At 55.9% G+C, this 17,446-nt stretch overlaps 6 protein-coding genes across 6 annotated transcripts; 4 read left to right on the plus strand and 2 right to left on the minus strand.

The window, feature by feature from the left end:
* Positions 1 to 101: 101 nt before the first annotated feature.
* E0L32_010099 (uncharacterized protein) lies at positions 102 to 1,851 on the plus strand (the record flags this gene model as incomplete). The annotated part of the gene is made up of 3 exons (XM_031132680.1): positions 102 to 433; positions 490 to 796; positions 853 to 1,851. 3 exons carry the CDS (start codon positions 102 to 104, stop codon positions 1,849 to 1,851), a joined length of 1,638 nt encoding a protein of 545 aa, XP_030990193.1.
* A 1,240-nt stretch (positions 1,852 to 3,091) lies between these two features.
* On the minus strand, positions 3,092 to 4,611 carry E0L32_010100 (uncharacterized protein; the record flags this gene model as incomplete). Its single annotated transcript, XM_031132681.1, has 3 exons — positions 3,092 to 3,878; positions 3,933 to 4,165; positions 4,225 to 4,611. The coding sequence occupies 3 exons, from the start codon at positions 4,609 to 4,611 to the stop codon at positions 3,092 to 3,094; spliced, it is 1,407 nt and encodes a 468-aa protein (XP_030990194.1).
* Positions 4,612 to 8,263: 3,652 nt separating this feature from the next.
* E0L32_010101 (uncharacterized protein) lies at positions 8,264 to 9,106 on the plus strand (the record flags this gene model as incomplete). The annotated part of the gene is made up of 2 exons (XM_031132682.1): positions 8,264 to 8,430; positions 8,509 to 9,106. The coding sequence occupies 2 exons, from the start codon at positions 8,264 to 8,266 to the stop codon at positions 9,104 to 9,106; spliced, it is 765 nt and encodes a 254-aa protein (XP_030990195.1).
* A 423-nt stretch (positions 9,107 to 9,529) lies between these two features.
* Positions 9,530 to 10,979, minus strand: E0L32_010102 (uncharacterized protein; the record flags this gene model as incomplete). Its single annotated transcript, XM_031132683.1, has 3 exons — positions 9,530 to 9,727; positions 9,789 to 10,733; positions 10,821 to 10,979. 3 exons carry the CDS (start codon positions 10,977 to 10,979, stop codon positions 9,530 to 9,532), a joined length of 1,302 nt encoding a protein of 433 aa, XP_030990196.1.
* A 994-nt stretch (positions 10,980 to 11,973) lies between these two features.
* On the plus strand, positions 11,974 to 12,635 carry E0L32_010103 (uncharacterized protein; the record flags this gene model as incomplete). Its single annotated transcript, XM_031132684.1, has 4 exons — positions 11,974 to 12,015; positions 12,074 to 12,138; positions 12,203 to 12,427; positions 12,512 to 12,635. The coding sequence occupies 4 exons, from the start codon at positions 11,974 to 11,976 to the stop codon at positions 12,633 to 12,635; spliced, it is 456 nt and encodes a 151-aa protein (XP_030990197.1).
* A 1,396-nt stretch (positions 12,636 to 14,031) lies between these two features.
* On the plus strand, positions 14,032 to 15,827 carry E0L32_010104 (uncharacterized protein; the record flags this gene model as incomplete). The annotated part of the gene is made up of 2 exons (XM_031132686.1): positions 14,032 to 14,269; positions 14,353 to 15,827. 2 exons carry the CDS (start codon positions 14,032 to 14,034, stop codon positions 15,825 to 15,827), a joined length of 1,713 nt encoding a protein of 570 aa, XP_030990198.1.
* Between the last annotated feature and the right edge of the window lie 1,619 nt (positions 15,828 to 17,446).

A 17,446-nucleotide genomic window follows, 5' to 3' on the forward strand; every position in this document is an offset into this window, starting at 1 on the left:
AGCATTGCTACACCTTGCCCTCACTTCTTGTTATATATATTTTTTCTACGATCCCGTATGCCTTTCGTCCATCATATATCTCGTCCTCAGCCACCGCAGACATGGCGCTGGTGACCCAATTCCTTTCGAGCATTCGGGGCTTCGTCCTGCAGCAAGATGGAGATCAGTTGCGCGACTGGCTCAAGGTCGAACAGAACGCTTCATCGCAGTACTACGAGCTCCAAGCACAGCTTCGGTCCGGTTTCCCAGCTCGGAGCAAGGCCCTCGAGCGATTCGTCGAGAAGTGCCTGCCAGAGGAGGACGACGTTTCGGATGGCAAGGGTTCGCCATGGCCTGGCTTTGTCTCCTTCATGGTAGACTATCTCCAGTACTGGAGAGATGTCAACTTTGACGATCTTCTGGGGCTTCACGAGCTACTAAGCACCCTTCTCACGTATGTGCGCCCACTCCCCTGATGAGACCAAGAATCCGGCAGCTCATTCCGCCCAGATCATGCGCAACAGCGCTGCAAAACCCCACATATGGGGCTATGATGCTCAGAACGAGCATCTCTCTCTCAGAGTCCATGTCCAAGCTGGTCATGACCCTCCACCGGAGACCAGACCTGACAAGTCAGCTCCGTGTTGCCTCGGGCGATGAGGAGAAGAAGTCCTTTGTCGAGAGCGCTGCCGACACGATCCAGAAGATTTTCACTTCCTGTCTGACGGACAGATCCAGCACGAGGTGGAGCAAACCAGAAGGCAAAAAGGTCGGCGTCTACATCTTTGCCAACCTTGTCCTCAAGTTGCTGTTCACCGTAAGTCGCTCGCGGTCGCAGTAGCTCAGCCTCTTCTTGTTTTTAACGCGCCACAGTGCAACAGATCTCGCCTTGCCGTCCAGATGTTCACCAACATTGCAACAAGTGGTCCGGCACTAGGCCTGTTTCCCGCTGCGCAACGCGTCACCTACCTCTACTACCTGGGACGCTTCTACTTTGAGCACAACAACTTCATGCGCTCGGCCGTGTGTCTAGACGAGGCATATATACAAACGCCGCCCGCCGCCCAGAAGCACCGGAGGCTGATCCTCACTTACCTCATCCCCGCCAACATCCTCCTCGGCCGTTTCCCCTCAGAAACCCTCCTCAACCGACCCGAGGCTGCTACACTCAGCCCGATCTACCGCCCGCTAATCCAGTCCATCAAGGCCGGGAACTTTGTCGCGTTCCAGGCCATCATGAAAACCCACGAGCCGTGGCTCTTCACCCACGGCCTCTTCATCACGCTCAACTTCCGATTGCGACCATTCCTCTGGCGGTCCCTCGCCCGCCGCACCTTCCTGCTGACCTACACGCCGCCCGCCGACGCCGCGACCAGCCGAAGAGCAGCGACTCTGGACCTGCACGACGTCGTCACGACAGCCTCGTACCAGCAGCACCTCCTCGAGGGCTGGACGCCCGCCAACGCGCCCCCGCGCGCAGCCGCCCATCACCAGCACCACCACGGCCAGAACCCCGTCTTCCTCAAGGCGGTGAGGAACAGCGCCAGCGCGACCGCCGCAGCTACCGACTCGACGCTCGCGCCGCCGCCGGCGGGCAAGCACCGCCGCCTCCGGCCCTGCGACGGCATCCTGTGCGGCAACCTGGCCGTGACGCTCGGCGAGGTGGAGGGCATGGTGGCGACGCTCGTGGGCCAGTCCCTCATGCACGGCTTCGTCGCGCACGGGCAGGGCAAGTTTGCGGTCGTGGGCACCAAGCAGAAGGGCAGCGCCGTGCTGGCCGGGTGGCCCGAGGTGGCCGGCGCCGTGAGGGAGCGGATGCGGGACCAAGGGGCCGAGATGGACAATGTGCCGGCCTGGGTGAAGGCGCCGTGATTTGGGGAGTTTTTGGGTCTGGGAGGTAGCCGGAGTGCGTTGACGTGTATGATACGTTGTGGTACCTAGTCGTCGCCCTGACATGAGGCGGAGACTGGGGCAAGATTAATCATGTTTTTTGAGTCAGGATATTTGCATAGGACCACGGACACGTGGTGGTCTAGACCTTTCAGGGATGGATAGGATGGTGTTGGGCGTTGGGAAAGAAAGCGTTGAAGTATGCACGTATTGGAGATGCATTCTACCAGGTCGGATCCGCCTCGGGTTTACCCATCCGCTTGGTGTATCACAATCAAGTCCTATATCAGTCTTCACAGCATGCATGCGGCAGTCAATATCGAGTGGATAGGTTTTTTTTTGTATTTTGCCTCTCCCCTCTCCCCTTCCCCTTCCCTGGCATGGGCCTGTTGATGCCTGATACGTAATTCATAGTTCGCGTCTGTATCGTCTAGATAACTCATAGTCTCTCTCTCTCTCTCTCTCTCTCTGAGAGGACCAATACCCCAGGACGATGCCCCTCGCCAAGTGTGCAAAAGAAGAAAATAAACCTATGAATGTTCAACAAAGTCTCGGCTTCCGTCCAAATGTCTCCAAGCCGTCACGTCCCTCCTTGCATCATGAAAAAAAAGGTCTCCACCTCACGAAGGTCTCCAAAGTAATATCCAATCCTGCTGTGTCTCGTTTCTTCAAACAAAAAAGCCCCAAGCAAGTTCCTCCAAATCCAATTCGAATGTCGAGGAAGCTTCTCCCAATAGCGGGGGGAGAGCTCTCGTCCTCTTTTCGCAAGGAATATAACAAAAGGGGGTATAGTTGCAGAAAATGTCAAAAAAAATGCGACGATGGAAAAAAAGACTGCCGGAAAGGTTTGAACGCGGGTCCACCGGAGCACAGCCGGTCAAGAACTTTTCAAAGCCACCAAGAGGGCGGAGACAAGTCTCCAGGCCCTGAATGAGAAAGATCAAACAATAAACACTACCGCCGTGTGGGCAGAGATATCTCCGAAAGTTTGTGGGAACAGTCCTGCCTCTTCGACTGGAGGCATGGGACTGGTATGGTGAAAAAAGTAGCTCAACTGAGCAAGGTAACAGGCAGAACACCATTGGGACCGGGCTGCCCTTGTCAATCGAGGAAGAAAGATAAAAACAGAAAAGGTATAACCAGCAGTCAAAGCAAGTACATGCTGCCGGGTGAGCCGTGGAAGAGAAGTACTAAGTTCCGGCTCCTGTAAGGACGTCCACATCTAGTAGAGCCATGCAGTGGCAACAAGTGCCACGATGAGACCGACGATGGCTGAGCCGCCGTGATCAGGGTTGATGGCGTCGCTCTTCTTTGAGGGAGTCGGCTCCGCGGGGTTAGAGAACTGCCCGGTAGAAGATGGCAGCGTGTACGAGATCGTACCGGCAGCAGTGCTTGTCGTATTTGTAGCCGTTGTCCCGTTCTCGTGGAAGATACCAGGGCTCACGGTGGGAAAAGCCGAGCTGCTTGTGCTGGACGACGAGGAGGACGACGAGCTCGAAGTAGACGAAGTGGTTGGCTTAATGGATGAGCTAGTGGATGTTGTGGACGGCGGCGGCGGCGGCGGTGATGATGACGACGATGACGACGAAGAGGAGGAAGACGAGGATGACTTCGAGGTGGAGCCGGTAGAGCCATCCAGGTTGAAGGCGACGATCTGAGCGGTGGCACCCTTGGGAACGGTCACCACGCAGAAGTCAGAACCTCCGGCGCCAGTTGCGGCGAGGGAGCTGATAACGCCGAAGCCGGAACTCTTGCTGGGGTTGATCTCGCATGGTAGCCCATTGCAGCCTGCACCATCCGCGCACTCGATCCTCAATCCGTAGGTGGGCTTCTGGCTGGAGAGAGCCGAGTCCTGATAGACGGGATTGTAGCCTAGCTTGACAAATGTCTGTCCGTTGCTGTCGGTGTTGGCGCCAGCGACGTAAGCAGCCCAGTTGCCAACAGGCTGGGAAGCCGTGCCCCATACGCAACCCGTCGAGGACGAAACACCAGGGGCGTTGATGTAGAAACTTGAGAACGAATTAGCGCATTGTACTCAGGCCGTAACGAACGACAACACTCACTGTGCCGAGGTGCCATCCCAGTAGCTGGGATCCGGTACAGCCAGAGTCGCAACATCATCGACGTCGGTGGGGATGACCATGGCCTCATCGCCGGGAAGAGTGGTTTGACAGAAAGATACGACTTTGCCGCACTTGTTGACAGCCTTGACGGCGCCGGTGCCGTCGACACAGTACGGCTTGTCGGGAAAAGGCTTGACAGCCTTGCCGCTTGCGTCACAGTACAAGCCACCGTTCTACAAGACGCCACGTTAGTTGTCGGCCCTCAGCAAGCTGGCTGTCCATCAACACCTACCATCGACTGCGGATAGACGTATTTCGAGTTGGGCTCCCACTGCGCCATGACCTTGCCCGACTTGCAGGCGATGGGACAGTACATCCCAGAGGTGCAAGCCACGTCGGGCGCCATGGCGAATCCCTTGTTCTTCGCATTGGGCGTGATGGGAACCAGGTCCGGGTGGTCGGGCAGCGAGCACTGGACGCCTCGCTTCTCTGCTACCTTCTCATCGGAAACAACAATGTCCTCCAGCTGGTGCTCGTGCCTCTGGCTGTGATGGTGGGTATGCCTTGCGCGGTAATGCGAGTGAGCCAGACGGTGACCATGCTTGTCAGCCAGGCACAGAGGCGAAGACAGCAATATCAAGGCCGAGCCGAGAGCGGCCTGCAGCGCCGCGGTCTTCATGGTAGCAAGTTTCCTCCCTTTCCCAGTCTCGTAGATGAATGAGCGATAGCTGATATCTCGTTCAGCAAGAACCGGTCTTGCGCCTCGGCACGTATCAACGGCGATGGCGCCTTCAGAGCGGTTCGGGTTGTCCAATGAGTGTGTGTGTGTGTGTGTGTGTGTTTATGTACGCAAGTCCTCGCAGGCGAGTATGAATGCGACGAGTTGTCGTCGAGCGAGTGAAAGGCAAGCCAAATGGCAAAAGAGCGACAGTCAACGAAAGTGTCTGGTAAGGAGCGACAGAAAGAAGGAGCGTCAGGGTTGAGAGAGGAAAAAAGGAGCGATAGGGTTTGGCGAGACAAGATCAAGCCTGGCTAAGAGCTTGGGAGGAGGAGAAGCCGGGCCATGGGTTGGGTTCGTGGTGTCTGGGCGACGACAGGTGAAAAGAACGTTTTTTTCATTCCTGCGGGCTGGGGGCGCCACCCGATGTGACAGGGGAAGCTGGCGAGACTGATGTCCATCCATGCCCACGGCCATGCCACCCATGTCGACCGCGGCGGCGACGCCACGAACCCATGGCGACGGGGTGTTTTTCGTTGGTGGATCGCGAGCGTAGCTTCATGGGGGAAATGAGGTCTGGATATGGACGCGGGCCGGCGCAGCCAATCAGGCCAGGCCGGCGTGGGTCTCAGCCAGCAAATGTAATTTCGGCTGGTGCCAGCCTGAATCGTGGCCCACGGCTCGAGCGCATTGGAGCACCCCAGCAGTCCAGTCCAGATGTCTCCAGTCAAGTCAAGCATATCCTGGGCCGCTTGGCTTTACCTAATTCTGCGCTTTGTTCCTGATCTTTGTGGGCTGCCACTGCGCCAGTGAGATTAGGTAGACCCCTCTGGCTAACCTCCCAATCTCCTCCTCCGTAACAATCTCCTAACATCATCAAGCCACAATCTGCTGCCAGCTCCATTATCCGCCGAGGACGCCTCGTGCACCCCCTCTTCCCCTCGTGCTTTACCGTTTCTGCTCTTTGTTCGCAAGCCAATCCGGGGTTTAAGTGCATTTGTGCGAACAAGGTGCTGAGGTACTTGCAGGTAATCTGTGCGCTCTCGAATCCCGCACAGCACGGTTCGATGGTTTTGGTTTCGTGATGTGAGGTGGTAATCTCCAAATGTTTACACTGTTTCCAAAAACGCGTTTACCTACATCGCGAACCGTGGAATAAGAGAGAGCAAGGAAACTTTTTTTTTCACCAAGGGAGCTAACGTTATTGTGACATGATGGGTTGCAACAGACTCCAGAGCTTCGATCGGGCCAGTCGCGTGCAGGTCCCGGGTCCTGATATGGCAAGTGATTTGCGAAACTGCCCAACTATTTAGCGCGGGACCAAGCGCAAGCGTGGTGGTGAGATGCACAACGGACATTGAGGTCACATCAGGCAAAGGAAATATCATTCATCTCGCCTAGCCGCCCGAGTACCCAGACTGACATCTTGATTCAATCAAGCACCTGCGTCTGTACCTGCAGCCTGTGACGTCTTCTACAACGGTGCCAGCTTGCCAGCTTTTATTATGCTCGTCGAGTTATCAGGTTCGTGAGCACGCGCGATGGATCGTCACCGAGCAATCACGGCTGGGGAATTACAGAATCTCCCATCTGCCGACTTCATCTCCGTTCACGATAACAGCCGGTTTGTTTTTTCCCCCTTCCATTCACACGGAGCAAAGACGTATTATTGGCTGTCACCGGCCTAGAAAACAATAACAGCTGTAAGACTGGAATGTGCCCGTGATCTGCTTACATACTTGTTCTAGAAGGCTATCAGCTTAAGCTGAAGCTACCTCCCTACTCAGTTTGGCTAGGCACGCCGCTTTGTCACGCCCATTCCAGTCATTCACTATCAGGGCCTCGGTGGGGTTGAGTCTCCCAGAAATCCAAAGTTACCAGCAGAGCTAGGAGTGCGGGAGTAAGCGTGTGGCTTCATGTTTGTCTTGTCCTGACACAGATTCCATCAGAACCAATTCTTCTCTGTGTGAGCACAAGCAACATGCTTCAGCTACATGGTCTACCTCGGCTGGCTGGATGACGGCAATGGAGACCCTGTACGGCGCAGGATACACGGCTCTATCCACAAAAGCCCCGAAGGGGTCAAAGAAGGGAAAGGCCCTCAGCTTCCATGAACTTCACTTGTGGGATCTTGTTTACCCCGTAGTCAGCGGGATACCCTGTTCGGAGTAGATTTGAAGTAGGACATGCTCAGGGACGAAGACTGAAGCCTCAATCTCAGCAAAGTACAGAACTGTCAGTGTCTCTGAGAATCAGCTACTCTGTAAACATCGCTTTCTCCCTTTTGCATTGACCCCATGAAACAAATCAACAGTGGCCCGGCCGAGTCTTGTCCGATCCCTCGAGGAAAACTGATAACGGCATCTCAGATCGGCCTGCCCATACCCGTTGAAGGGTGGCCAAGCCGATTTGTTGTTTGTTGTGATCGCACTCTCGGGGTTTGTTTGTTTGTTTAAGGGCTGCCAGATCCTCGACCAACTTCACACTAGTATCCGACACCAATGATGACATGCCATTCCTGATCCATCAAACAGTGTTCGGCGATTAATGTTTAGACTGACGTTTGACTTCAGCTGAGCTCTTCGTTCGTAGGTGATGTCATCTTCGTCCCGGCTGAGGAGGCTCATAGGTAGGTATCCTGACTTTTCATCCGATAACATTCAGTCCAGTCCTCCCCAGATTTGATGGTGAAGTTGTCCTTCGCATCGGCCAGCTATGGGGAATCAGCGCTCATTTGCTGCATTCGGCATACCGCCGTGAAGAACTACTATTCTTCAAGGACGACAGAATTTCTCAATTTCCCGAAGAAAGGCTCACTGATCTGAGAGTCTGGTGAGTATTTCTTTGCGCGGCTATTTTTGGCGCGCAAACCACACACACACACACACACACACACAAGCGGCGGTGGATTCGGGCACTGCCTCAACGGCCGCCCAAAATGGCAAAACCCACACCTCCGACCCAACCACCGCCTCTGCGGCCGAGAATAGGGTAAGCACTGGTTGGTTGGTTGGTGGTTGGTGAGTGCTTCTCTTTGTTTGGTTCACATGTGCTGTCAATGTGCTGCTTTTAGCTTAGCAACCACTTTGACGAGCGCATCCTCACGGCCAACCTCCCAAAGGCCTCGTCATAGTGCTTACCATGGCCGGATGTCTGGTCTTCCGGGACCAACACCGCCATAAATATCATCGACTCAAGAGGAGCGCTAGACATCCTCGAGGCTGCTAATTCCTCTCCAGAGCCAACATCGTGGAGTAGAGCGCCTCGCATGCTAAGCGCCAGGCCCTCGGGACAGAGGAGTTCCGCACTCAGCCTCAGCAAGTGCTCAGTCTGAACAACCAACTCGTCGGCTCACAATGAAGCTGTCCCACAATGAAGTTGTCCCGAGGTGAGGTATAAGATAAGGCCGAGATCCTCTCTTCGATGCCAATTCTGTCTGTTCCATATCCGGAAGAATAAGATCATCAAGAGCTTTCGAGATATTTCTTGTCGTTGTCCTTTGGTCTCCTATTTCCTTTAGAGTCTTCAAGGTCTCGGTTTTCTACTATTACGCTTTCAACGATCTCAGTGTCATCACCACTGTTCGTCCAGCTATCTTCACCCATCAGTCAAGATGTACTCCAAGAGCGCAGTCGCTGCCATCCTCCTCACCTCCGTCGCCGGAGTTCTCGGTGCCCCGGCCCCGGCAGAGTCTCAGCAGTCCTCACAGACCGCGACCGTTTCGCCTCCAGCTGCAACCCCCGAGCTGAGCCTGACGGCCCGACTGACGCTGGCTGATACGTGAGTAACAAAGCCCAAGATTCTCAAACCCGCTCCCTCATGAGAGCTTCCGGGCTGACCTTTGTACAAAAACCACAGTGCCGCGGACCGCTATGCCCTCCTGCCCGACGACAAGCAGTTTGTCTTCGACTTCAACCAGGAGCAGAAGGGCGCCGGCAAGGGCGGCCAGCTCGTCGCCGCCAACCGCAAGACCTTCCCCGCCCTCGTCGGCACCGGCGCCGGCATGGCCGTCGGCCGCGTCGGCCCCTGCGGCATCAACACCTTCCACGTGCACCCGCGCGGGGCCGAGCTGCAGATCGTCGTCAAGGGCAGCCTCGTCACCGAGATGACGCCCGAGAACGGGGTCAACAACGCGGACGGCACCCGCCGCGTCATCAAGACCACCCTCAAGCCCTTCCAGATGACGCCGTTCCCGCAGGGAAGCGTCCACGTCCAGTTCAACGACAACTGCGACGAGACCGTCTTCGTCGCTGCCTTCCCCAGCGAGGACTTTGGTACCGGCCAGGTGGCGGATGAGCTGTTTGCTGCCGCCGACGACGACCTCGTCGCTGCCGTCCTGGGACAGTCCATCGACGGCGCCCAGGTCGACAAGATTCGCAAGGCCATCCCCAAGAGCATTGCTCAGGGAGTGGATTCGTGCCTCAAGAAGTGCAACATCCCGAAGCGGTCTCTGTAAGAGATTGAACCGCGTGGATGGTGATGATGAATTTGGATGGCGATAACTACGAGGGGTATTTCGTCTACTTGACTTCGCATTGCTTCTCTTCTCTTCCTTGTTCTTACGCTTTTACAGCGTCTTTTAATGTTGCATAGCATAGGCATAGCATGGTACCTGGCATTCAATAGATAGATAGACTGCATTCTATGGCGTTTTGATTACAGTGCAGCTGCCCCTTGAAATTTCGTGACAGTGTCTAGTTGATCAGATGCTTTGTTCGGGGCCAATGCGTACAATTTTCTACATGATATTGCTCCAACTACGCTCATGCATCTGATATCAAGATGGTACCCGAATGATGGTAAGATCAACCCTCAACGCCAGTGGATGGACACAGTAAAATGTCCTTTTAGTGACTACGTCTCCTCCTCTCATCTCCTCCTATACCGACTCAATCCTCTGAACGACCATGGCCGAAGCAGCGCCACCGCCATTGCAGATAGCAGCCACGCCATACTCGCCAGGCTTCAAGTTGTGCAGGAGGGTGACCAAGATACGCGAGCCGGAGCTGCCCAGTGCGTGGCCGAGGGAGATGGCACCACCCAGAGGGTTGACGTTGGCGTCCTCCAGGCCAAGAATCTAGGGTAAGGGAGAAACAAGTTAGTAAGAGGGGGGTTTTCCATGGCACAATAACACGCACCTTCTCGTTGGCCTTGATGACGGCGGCGAACGCCTCGTTGAACTCCCAGATGGCGACCTGGTCCTTTGTGATGCCGGCGCGCTCGAGGGCGATGGGCACGGCCTTGGCGGGCGCGATGGGGAAGTCGATGGGCTCGACGGCGGCGTCGGCGGAGCCGCAGATGCGCGCCAGGACGCGGGAGCCGGCGCCGTACTTCTGCGCGATCGCCTTGCTGCCGATGACGAGGGCGCTGGCGCCGTCGTTGAGGGTGGACGAGTTGGCGGCGGTCACGGTGCCGGTGCCGTCGCGCACAAAGGCCGGCTTGAGGGTGGGCACCTTGTCGAACTTGACGTCGAGGTAGCCCTCGTCGGTGTCGACGACGGTCTCGCCCTTGCGCGTCTTGACGGTGACGGGCGCGATCTCCTCGGCGAACTTTCCTTCCTCCCAGGCGGCCTGGGCGCGGCGGTAGGAGCGGATGGCGTACTCGTCCTGCATCTCGCGCGTGAGCTGCTGCGTCTTGGCCGTGTTCTCGGCGCAGTTGCCCATGTGGAACTGGTCGTAGACGTCGGTCAGGCCGTCCTTGATGAGCCCGTCCTCCATCCTGACGTGGCCGAAGGCGGGCATGCCGCTGGCGCGGGGCACGTAGTAGGGCACCTGGGACATGTTCTCCATGCCGCCCGCGATCTGGGCCTCGGCGAGCCCGAGCTGGACGTTCTGCGCGGCGAGGGCGACGGCCTTGAGGCCCGACGCGCAGACCTTGTTGATGGTCGTCGCCTCGACGGTCGTGGGCAGGCCCGCGAAGATGGCGGCCTGGCGGGCCGGCGCCTGGCCGATGGAGCCCTGCAGCACGTTGCCCATGTAGACGTCGGTGATCTCGGACACGGGCACCTTGGACTTCTCGAGCGCCGACTTGATGGCGACGGCGCCGAGCTTGGGCGCCGATACCGAGGTGAAGGAGCCGTTGAACTTTTGGGTTTTGTCATGGCCCCGTTAGTCTTCCGAACACCCTCGGCGCAACTCGGCAGACACGGCGGCGGTATGCGGTGGGCTTACCTTGGCGGTGGGCGTCCGCGCGGCGCCCAAAATGTAGGCGTCGCGGATCTCTTGCCTCAATGCTGTCCTGCACGAGAACTGACGGGTCTGGCGGGCTGCGGTCCGGAGGGAGGAGAATGCGCCGCCTCTCAGGGCGGGCTGGAGGCGTTGCAACGTCATTGCTCAAGTTAGAGGGGCGGCTAGGATGGCCGCGACAAGGAAGGAAAGGAACACGACAAATCTGTTTATGCAAAAAGATACGAAAATGTTGGCGGCTCTCGAGATCGACAGTAAATGGTCCTCCAGGATTTTAGAAAATGTAGTAGAAGGGAGGCAGAGTTTCAAAGGATGATTATACTCCGTAGATATTTGCGGACGGCAAAGGTGTAGGCCGGGTTGGTCCTCGGCTCGGCTTAAGAGGGGAAAGTCGCGGCGAAAGCGCCTATTCCGCCGGTAAGCGTGCACCAGACGCTGGCGCCCCTTCGGCACTGAACCCCAGCTCTGACCCTCACCAACTAACTACTCCAGCTTTATGGGGGAACACCGCGGCAGTGTGCCCCATTCGTCTGGATTGCAGGACCCTACTTACTTGTACTTGTAAAGAGCTAATATTCTCCAACTGTCCCATAAACACTCTAGATTCCGTTGCTTCACTCTACCTTCTGCTATGTACGTCATTCCCCTGAGGTCTCGTTTCGTGTTTCGTGGATTGACTTGTCGACACTGGATTGTCCTTGACATGTGAAGACGGTAGGCACTTAATACACCTAGTGGCACGTACTGTACACTGTTTTTCAGGGTCCTTACTCAGTCCACAGGGCGGTCACGTGTCACCGTTCCAGAAGACTTTGGACTGCCGCAAGTCCAGTCGCCTCCTTTGGTTGATAAGTACCTAAGGTAGTGATGAGCTAATGTAGCTAATTAATCGCAGTTCGGCGAGTGGCGGGCGCGCGCCAGTGAAATCCAGTGAAATCACAGCGCCGCCACTCGGACCCTGTGACACGATTCTCTACGTCTCAACCCTCCTTCTTTCTGCCTTATCCCCCTACAAGAAAAGGGCTCCACGAGACATCGGGAATCCATCCGTCGAGGGTCGATAACCCATCTTTTTGATCAAGCGCCAGAGTTCTCCTCTCCATCAGACGTCACTGCGATCCGCAAGGAACAAGCCACCATGTCTACCGCTGCGCGCCGCCGCCTGATGCGTGACTTCAAAGTAAGGCACCTCTTTGGTCATCCACGAAAGCTGACTGCAAGATGCTGACCGCCCGCAGCGCATGCAAACCGATCCTCCAGCAGGCGTCTCTGCATCCCCCGTACCCGACAATGTCATGACGTGGTTCGTCGTCCCTGTACGGTCCCTGTTGGCCGCCCTTTGCTGATCTGATCGTGTTGGGCTGCAGGAACGCTGTGATAATAGGACCAGCCGACACGCCTTTCGAGGATGGCACATTTCGTCTGGTGATGCACTTTGAGGAACAGTACCCTAATAAGCCACCGTCCGTCAAGTTCATCAGCCAGATGTTCCACCCCAATGTTTATGCCACTGGCGAGCTCTGCCTCGACATCCTCCAGAACCGATGGAGTCCAACGTACGATGTGGCCGCCATCCTGACCAGCATTCAAAGGTACGCATGCTTTCTAGATGAAAAACAAAACTGGCCCAGGAAAGACCGACCATCAGACTAACCTGCCTGTCTTATGGTGTCCAGTCTTCTCAACGACCCCAACACCGGCTCGCCTGCCAACGTCGAAGCCTCCAACCTTTATAAGGATAATCGGAAAGAGTACACCAAACGAGTACGCGAGACGGTCGAGAAGAGTTGGGATGATTGATCGCGAACGCTGTGTCCAATCACGTCACCCTCCCCCCCCGTCATGCCACGATAGCCACCTCGACAGCGTTTGATTCATTGCAAGCATCAGTGGGAGTCGGGAACAACTAGCATTTCGCCCTGGACAGATGAATGATACCTCACCACGGATCTGGAGGGCTTTCGGCGTTTTGGCAAACGATTCATTTAGCAAATGTCCCGTCACCGTACATAGCAGCAGGGAGTTTGCGGGAATCCCGTTCTGGCGTCGTTAGGTCCGTCAAACGTGACGCATCTCAGTGCAACTTGGTCAGTTTAGAACACATAGCTTGCAGCTTTCGTGGGAGGATTTGTTGAGCTCAGCGTCCTTGTCTCCATGTTGATCTCGGATGTGGAATACGTACGTGCCAACGTGGGCCAAGTCCACAGAAGATGAAAAGGTCCTGGTATCTTTTTGGTAGCCCATCACGCATACACGAAACGTAGCCTAGTATGGTTTCGTCAATTCAAAGAAAAAGAAGAAAAAACCATGAAATCTCGGATACACTTGCTTGCATTACATGACTGGCGTCGCTAGCATTCAGTTATTTGAACCCAGATCATAAATATGACCTCTCTCGTACCATATGTGAACTTGAAAAGGCAATCGAACCTCTAGCAATTGCATCGAACCCTTTTTTTTTTTTTTTGGCTTAATTATGCGACCTTGAACAGCAAGGCATGAAAGCAGATACCAAATGTTGGAAGCCCTGTTCCCCATCCGAGGCTGCGAGTGTGTTTGTTGCCTTCGATGACTAAGCAGAACAACGACCGTTGTGGACTTGACAACGGATCGTTCTAACTAAACGAGCTCGACACTCTCTTCACACTGGATATCCTCAAACAACCAATTGCTCAAGCTTACTATATAACGGCCGTATATCCAATTTGAGCCGCCAGGGCTGAGATTCAGCTAAAACCCAGGGGTATTGCAGCCGTTTTTGACTCGGAGACAACATCCGTGGGGAGAGCCTTCCTCATTACATGACCTTGGAGGGCCTTGGTTCTGGACGGCAGATGGGATTGAGGCCTCCTCTTTCAGGAATCCTACGGGCATCATAGAGTCATACGAGAAAGTCCACGAGTGGTGACGAGTTCTGAACCAACCTTGCGGAGACATTTGGCTGTTGGACCACGCTCTCAAAGGCTCTCGAACAACTCTCAAGACCCACTCTGCATTGCACCGCAGGAGGACAGCCAGATCCGTGTTCTTCCCTCATCATAACTTAGGACAGAAGAGCTCCATACACGCTACTCCCGCTCTCAATTGGGTTTGCCCTGCGTTAGGTCTGGTTCTTCTCAGCCTCGGCGGAAGCTCGGCGGAAGCGCCGGTCCTGGGGATATAAAGGGCTCGTCTACATCTCCTTGGGGTGTCCACGATGGCAGCCGTTGCTGTTGGAAGTGCTCAGCCCCTCGCGGCGAGTGGTCAGACAGTGCAGTATACTACCATACATGTTGCCAGATCTGATGGAGTCGTATATACCACCGAGGAGATCAACAACGCGAGCAGTGCCATGCCCGTCGCGGGCCCGCTGGACGACTCCGATGCGAAGGTGCGGAACTTCAAAGTCTCGCTCGGGAGACTATTGAGGTTCAACCTCGGCAGGCCAGATGACAGTAAGTCCTTTCTTTTTTTAGACTGCGCGTGTTTTTATCGTCGCGGCGAGGTATCTAGCGAGGCTGATGACTGACATCAACAGGGAACGAGTACATGGTTGAGCTGCCGGAGGGCTACAACTTCTTCGTACGCAACTACGAGAAGAAAACCGCTGCAGGCTCGGCATCCGGGCCCTCGTCTCGCAAGGACATCCATGTCTTCGGCCACCCCAAGAGCATCAGGCTGTCCTATCGAACACCCAAGGAGTTCGGGCCCCATTTGCTGTGGCTCCTGAGCGACTCGCAAGACAGAAAGGACTGCTCCTGCCTGATATGCAACCCCGCGCCGCCGAAGAAGGCCAAGGCTCCCGTGCCGCCGAAGCCCTTGCCTGTTGGAGCTGGCGATAAAGCCGTGCCGCCTCTGGCGGCATCACAGTCCCCTATCCCCGTGCCTGCGAAGACAGCTCAAGCAGCTCAAGCAGCAGCACCTGCTGCAGGTGCTACAGAAAGTACACATCAGATGCAAAGCACGACAAAGCCTGCGCCGACAGGGACAACTGGCGTTATGATCACCGGAAATACAGAAGTATTTCGCAGCGGTGAGTTGGTGTGGTATGTTTCGGGTTCTGCCTGGCGGTTGGGCGTGGTCTGGTCCGTGGATACAAGTCACGTAAACAAGGTACATCACAAGTGCATCATAGCCCCGATCAACCACGCCTGCTTCAGAGCGGCCAGCGTCGAGAAGCAGTTCAGCGGGATGCGGCCGTTCTTGTCGTTCAGCGTGCCGGCCGTCTCGATCCCCGACCTGGTTCCGAAGACTTATAACGACGTCGACTGGCCGAGCCTGGTCGAGGCATACCGGGCCGACCCGTCCAAGAATCCAGAGGTCGTCGGGCTCGAGGCCTCCAAGATGGCTGCCAACATGATCAACGCCTCCTTTTCGCTGTTTAACAAGCGGCAGAGCATCGGGCCCGACCGGAGCATCTACGGAGGCGTCTTCCTAGGCGCCGAGCAGATCCGCGTCGGCGATGCCCTGCGGATCCAGAAGTCGGTGCGGCCGGAGGAGCCCGGCGTGGAGGTCATGTTTGTCAACACCATCTTCAACACCACCGAGGCCGGCGCCAACGGGACCAGCCTCGACCACGTCAGCTTCGTGGGGAGCGTCTACATCCTCGAGTCGACGGCCAACGGGCAGGCGCCGCCGCCGCGGCCGGCGGCGGAGCAGCCCCACAGCCAGATCTTCGTCGACGAGGTCGCGGTGCGGGACAGCATCACGGCGGGCCTCGGCCGCCGGTGGTACTGGCGGCTGGTGCAGAAGGACGCCGTGCGCAAGGAGGCCGACATCTTTGGCCGGTACTACCTGACGGACAAGCTCATGGGGATCCTGGACCCGCAGGGCTACCGGGACAGGGTGGCCCAGGGCGTCGTCTCGGACGGGCAGGCCCACCTCAACAAGCGCATGCAGGCCAGCGACGCGCGCTACTTTGGCCGCAGGGCCAACAGGCAGGCCACGCTGGGGGCCTGCGTCGGCGTGCAGCTGAAGCTGGGCGAGGGCATCGTGGAGGAGCCTGCGTCTTGAGGTTTGCACGCGGTCTTTGTGTGTGTTTGAAACTACGGCACGGCCAAATAAAAAAGCCTGGAAGGGGCCATGGGAGTGACTTTGTGTGTTGCGACTTTTTTTCTTTACGAGTGGCTTGTTCAGCGGCAAAGTACAGCGTTTTCAAATGGAGGCACGTAGAAGCTGGAAAAGCATGCAATGTATTCGATCTCAACCAGCCCGCAGCGCTCTTGTGTCACGGGCTCTCCAACTCGATGCGCTCGCGTCCTTTACCTCGGAGTTAGAGCAGGTTATCAGGAAGGATTGCGAGTTGCAAACAGGTTGCACGGACTCTTTCTCTATGCACGTGGACCTGCGAAAGGTCATGTACGGAGTAGGACAGATGGACAGATACTCGATCCTGGGCCTTCCAGAACGAGTAAACGAGAAGTCGCACAGGGGTCCATCTTTTATCAATTTATTGCCTGTTGGTCCCCAAGAGCCAAGACTCTCTAGACCAGCAAGTGGCTTTTCTTGGATTTGTCGTAAAACGCGCCACTTATCAGCAGCCAGAGCCAGACACAAGGAAAGAAGAAGAAGGACAGAAACCCCAGATTCGGCGGCCCCCGCCGACCGGATGTCCTAATCAAGCGTAGTCTAGCGTCCTGCTGAGAGAAGCGATGGAATCGTTCCGCGGGAATTGAGGATATAGGCAAATTGGTGAGCGGGATGACCGTGCAGTTTGTGTGCAGTTCGAACGCCCCGGTCAGTGAAGTAGTCTGTGCTGCAGCTCCCGATTTACGTAAACTTACAGCTACGAGTTCAGAGCTCTGTTGCCTGTCTTGTAGTTACCTACAGAGTACGTAGGATCGTGCAACACACCAGGACGGGGGCGCACATGGATCACAGAGGAGAGCTGTAGGGCCACACACCTTGGGGCCTCATCCTCCTGTCGCACTCAGCAGCCAGCCAGGCTACGCATGCATACGCTGTGATCTTACTCGAGAGAGCATGCTGCCTTTTTGGGCGTAGAAGCTTGCCATGCTGTATTGTATCGGCGGTGTGTATGTGTTGCCAATGCTGTGGGAGCAAGTCAGAAAAAAAAGGAACGAGTTTGTGCAATGTACCTGTCATCCGACGCGATACCCCCTACCCTTGCCCCTTTCTCTTCTCGTTTGGGTCAGCATGTGAGATCCAAAATCCTCCATCCATCCCTTGACCGGTTTTCCAAATAGTACAAGTAGTATCCCTCCGACACACGCCCCTCCATCAACACCCCCCTCCCCTTTCTGTTCTCTGTTTTTCTTCTTCTTCTTCTTCTTCTTCTCCTGCTTCCCTATTCTTCCTCCCCAGGGAAGGTCTGACCCGACAGCACGGGAGCAAATCTCGAGCGTTGTCAAAGAAAAGCCGCTTTGCCGCCTTGGCGGGCTAGGAAGGAAAGTGATTCGGTTGGTCCAAAGGGGAGGTCAATGAGTAAGACATTATATAACAAAAAAAAAAAGGCCCGACCTTATTGAGATTGAGCGAGAGAGCCATGTGTGCAGTTTGATTTGCTTTTTGCCTGCCCGCCACTCTCCCCCCTTCCTTCTGGGCAAGGTGTTTGGTTGGTTGGCTGGGATTGATCCAGGGGGGGGGGGGGGGGGGGGGTAATCTGCCTGGGG

Source organism: Thyridium curvatum (assembly GCF_004353045.1).
Source record: "Thyridium curvatum strain D216 chromosome Unknown NODE_78_length_193489_cov_84.258686, whole genome shotgun sequence".
NCBI classification, from domain to species: domain Eukaryota; kingdom Fungi; phylum Ascomycota; class Sordariomycetes; order Thyridiales; family Thyridiaceae; genus Thyridium; species Thyridium curvatum.